The sequence below is a fragment of the Polypterus senegalus genome, chromosome 5 (genome assembly GCF_016835505.1).
Source record: "Polypterus senegalus isolate Bchr_013 chromosome 5, ASM1683550v1, whole genome shotgun sequence".
NCBI classification, from domain to species: domain Eukaryota; kingdom Metazoa; phylum Chordata; class Cladistia; order Polypteriformes; family Polypteridae; genus Polypterus; species Polypterus senegalus.
Genome location: NC_053158.1, coordinates 158,562,219 through 158,566,107, shown reverse-complemented (window position 1 = coordinate 158,566,107; position 3,889 = coordinate 158,562,219). Strand labels below are relative to the sequence as shown.

The 3,889-nt window shown below is 39.5% G+C and overlaps 1 protein-coding gene across 2 annotated transcripts; it reads right to left on the bottom strand.

The window, feature by feature from the left end:
* Positions 1–299: 299 nt before the first annotated feature.
* On the bottom strand, positions 300–1,503 carry LOC120530017 (zinc finger BED domain-containing protein 4-like). 2 transcript variants are annotated; one of them, XM_039754188.1, is made up of 3 exons: positions 1,293–1,503; positions 847–1,036; positions 300–811 (listed from the first exon to the last, which is right to left on the bottom strand). In XM_039754188.1, exons 1-3 carry the CDS (start codon positions 1,394–1,396, stop codon positions 764–766), a joined length of 342 nt encoding a protein of 113 aa, XP_039610122.1. In that variant the 5' UTR covers positions 1,397–1,503; the 3' UTR covers positions 300–763. The 2 variants fall into 2 exon arrangements, with proteins under 2 accessions (XP_039610122.1, XP_039610121.1); XM_039754187.1 differs by having other exon boundaries at positions 302–1,036.
* Between the last annotated feature and the right edge of the window lie 2,386 nt (positions 1,504–3,889).

The window sequence follows — 3,889 nt, the reverse complement described above, 5'->3', positions numbered from 1 at the left end:
TGGATATCTGCCGATACGTCACAAATCCGATACAGTCATTGAGTCTTTTTTTAAACAGAAAACAAAAATTAATGCTTTCAAAAAAATGTCCAGATACATTTTATATACCTCAACACAAATACAGAAATCATAACTGTGATATAATAAGAAAGAAACATTGCAAAGAGAACATGGTTTAGTAACCGCTTCTTTTTATTTAAATGTCCTCAGTTTTAGCAGCATTTGACGGACCAGCACCATCCAAAAAATCCAAAAAGACAAGAGCAACTGTATACGAAAATAAAACATAAGATGACATAAAAGCTTAGTATCTAAAGAAACATTAATAATGAAATTCAAAGTGCTTTTTAATGCCAAACCAACACAGGAACTGCAATTTAAAATAATGCAACATAAAATATATACTTTCAAAAAAAATCTAGAATTGACCCTTACTTAATGGTTAACATAAATATACACCTACAGTGGGATGTCTTACTGAACTTGTGGAACTCTTTTCTTGCTTCACTTTAACATAAGGGGTAGGTTTTTCTTTAGAAAGATCAGCATTTCAGCCTTCTCAGCTGTCAGCCTGCTTCTCCTTTCATCAATAATGATGGAGGCTGTACTGAAGAGCCTCTCGCTCTCCACACTTGTTGAAGGTGCACAAAGAAATTTAGCTGCTGTACAAACCAGAGTGGGTAATCTAGGCTGGTTGACTTGCCAGTACAACAGTGGATTGTCTGAGCGCTGAATAGTTGGCTCACTGAGGTAGGTTTGCACTTCAATACATGCACTTGAGGTGGTTAACTGAGGAGCAGGCTCTACAGAGCTTTCCTTTAGGATTTCATCAAAAATACTTTCAAGTCTGCTGTGGCTTGCAGTTTCCATCCGTGGAGTCTTGCTTGCTGGTTCCACAGCAGCTGATTCACAAGATGTCCCCTCTGCTGGCTCTGAGGAATCTGATGTGCTTCTTTTAAACACTTCCTCCATCTTTCTCACCTCTACGATCAAAGCAGCTTTTGCCTGGTTTGAGATTTCTACACTTGTGAAGTATCTGGAACGATAATAGCCAAACCACAATATTAAGAGATTATTATACTGTTGGCTGATGAAATATTACAATTTAACTTAACTTCCTCACAGTCAAGTGTGGGATTTGTGAGTAAATGTCTTTAGCTCTCTCTCACTGACACACACACACACACACACACTCTCTCTCTCTCTTTCTATCCCATTCTTTCTCTCTCTCACCACACACTCTCCCTCTCCCCCTCTCTCTCACAAACACACACATTAAAAAAATTCCATACCTGTCTTTATATCTTGGATCCAGCAGTGTTGCAACTGCATATAGTGGCTCAGATTCTACATCTTTGAAGCGTCTGTTAACAGCCTCGAGAAGGGTGATCTTCATCGTCCTTATTCCCTCGTCACTTTCATTTCGTCGAGACAGAACGCGCTTAAGGACGCAGACGATGGGGATAACATCAGATGCTGATGACCATGAGGAGCTTACCTCCCTTGTCAACCAGAGCTGCTACAATCTTTTCAAGTGGCCCCCACTGACGTGCACACAATGTGGCTGGCAGGTCATGCTCCGCGGAATATGCACACAAGGCTCGTTTTTGAGCGATGAGGCTCTCCATCATATAATATGTGCTATTCCACCGTGTTCGCACATCTTGTACCAGACGCTTCGGTGGCATATTGAGCTCAATTTGAATGTTCTCCAAACGTGAATATGCAAGTGCAGAGTGCTTAAAGTGACCCACTATTTTTCTTCCGACAGCCACTGCATCACTAATACTACGTTGCGATAACAGTCCCTCATTCACCACGAGTTGCAAAGTGTGCGCGAAGCATCCTAAACTTGGAACTCCTAGTCTATCCATTGCCTTTATTATGTTGCTGCCATTGTCTCGTAAAACAACATGAACTTTGATTTTTGAAATTTTCCATTCATTTAACATTTCCTCTATAGCTGTAGCGATGCACTCTCCTGAGTGCGAGCCACGAAGCTGCTTAGCGTGCAAAACTGCTTTTGCAACTTAAAACTTGAGTCTATCCACTGTGCTGTTAGACCTAGCAAGGACAATGGACACACGTCTGAGCTCCAAATATCTGAGGTCAAGCTTAAAGCGGGAACGCTATCCAAGCATTCAAAAATGAACTTGCGCACTTGTTTGTACTTATCTGGAACGGCTGTCTCGGAGATAAAATGTCGGTTTGGTAGCGTAACGAGGCTCCAAATGCTCCATTAAGCGCCGAAACCCCACATTCTCAACAACAGAAAGGGGCTGGTCATCAAGCACAACAAATTCGACGATTTTCTCTGTTATCAGCTTTGCTTTGTTGCTTTCTGGAGGGAGTTTCTCGCGTTTCTGAATTGTTTCAAACAGTGTTTGTTGATGCGACACCATTTTCTTCTTGGCGCTCGTGGAATTAATAAATTCCGTGTACTCCTTTCCATGATATTTCTGCAGGTGTTTAATCAGATTCGTTGTGTTAAAGTTTCCAACTCTGCTACCACCCCGCGAAACACTTGTATTGCATAAATTACATTCGGCAGTCTTGGCTTTTTCTTCTTTGAGTCGGAAGTAACTCCAAACTGCTGACATTTCGGCAAGTCTTATCACGTGATGCATGTCCCAAATCACGTTATGCATGCGGTAATTATTTTCCGTAATTTTTAAAGGATCAAATTACATTTTTTATTGCTTCCCGATTTCCGATCCGGTAATTTAGGTCAGGATCGGACCGATACCGATACAGAATATCGGATCGGCGCATCTCTAGTCAAAACAGTGTTCTTTTTATTTTAGGGTAAATAATACAATGCAGTTCTTGGGTTATTTTTATGTGATTAGATTACAAATAGCTGCTTCTTTTTTGGTGATGACCAAGGAACTTTTTTAGTTTAAAAAAAAACATGATTCCCTTCATGCATTCATAAAATTTACACTGTAAACATTTAATGTTTAAAAGAATTATTCATCATGTTGCTGCGTATAACTGGTAAGCACAAGGTTGCTCTTTTAAAACCAGCAACACATAATTGACATTTTGGCTGTAACTTTTCAACCATGTTTTACTAGATGTAGGCTAATACTTTCACAGAGGAAACCAAAGATAAAAAGTGAAGAACATGCTAAGTGCATAGAAAAAGATTACCACAATGTCATCAAACTACAATCAAGGCATTAGCAGCAACAATGGTGCCACTTTTACCTTTTACTTACTTTTAATTGCAATTAGTTTTTTATTCCTTCAATAGAAATTATTGAGAATACATAGAAACTGCATCTCAGGTCATTACTTCAGCCATCCATTGTGTACCCTATTTATTCAGTCCAGAACCAGGAGGAGTTGGAATCTATCTCAGTAGCACTCTGTTCTGCAAACGGTACATCTAAAGATATTTTAACAACTTTTTCCTCTTGAATCAGTTATCTAGTGGATCTAAAATATTGATTATATTTTGAATTATGGTTGTAAACTTTGGTGGGATTGCCTAGGTTAATAAAAAAGAGTTTTGAGTATGAATAAAGTGATAATCATTAATCATTTTCCATTGCAGTACAGCAGAAGTGCAAAACTTATTGCATCGGGATTTCTCTAGGAAGTTTAAATGTTTCTGGTAGCCAAAGAGCATAGAGGAAACTGATTGAAGCTTTGCATATTAGTCTTATGTAGTTGTAGCTACATGTATGCCAAAGACAAATAAAAGTGATTCTAAAGTCAGGATTTCAATTGAAGTGAAAGAAGTGGGGTGGCACGGTGGTGCAGTAAGGAGATCAGGGTTTGTGTCCTGGGGCCTCCCTGTGTGGACTTTGTATATTTCTCCACTGTGTCTGCATGGGTTCCTCCCACTGTCCAGACACATGCAGGTTAGTACACAGAAGTTTGT

Coding starts and splice junctions, on each gene's coding strand:
- LOC120530017 (XM_039754187.1), bottom strand. CDS start 1,396: ATGAAGATCACCCTTCTCGAGGCTGTTAACAGACGCTTCAAAGATGTA. Junction 1,037..1,292: donor GATCCAAGATATAAAGACAG/GTATGGAATTTT, acceptor TTATCGTTCCAG/ATACTTCACAAGTGTAGAAA.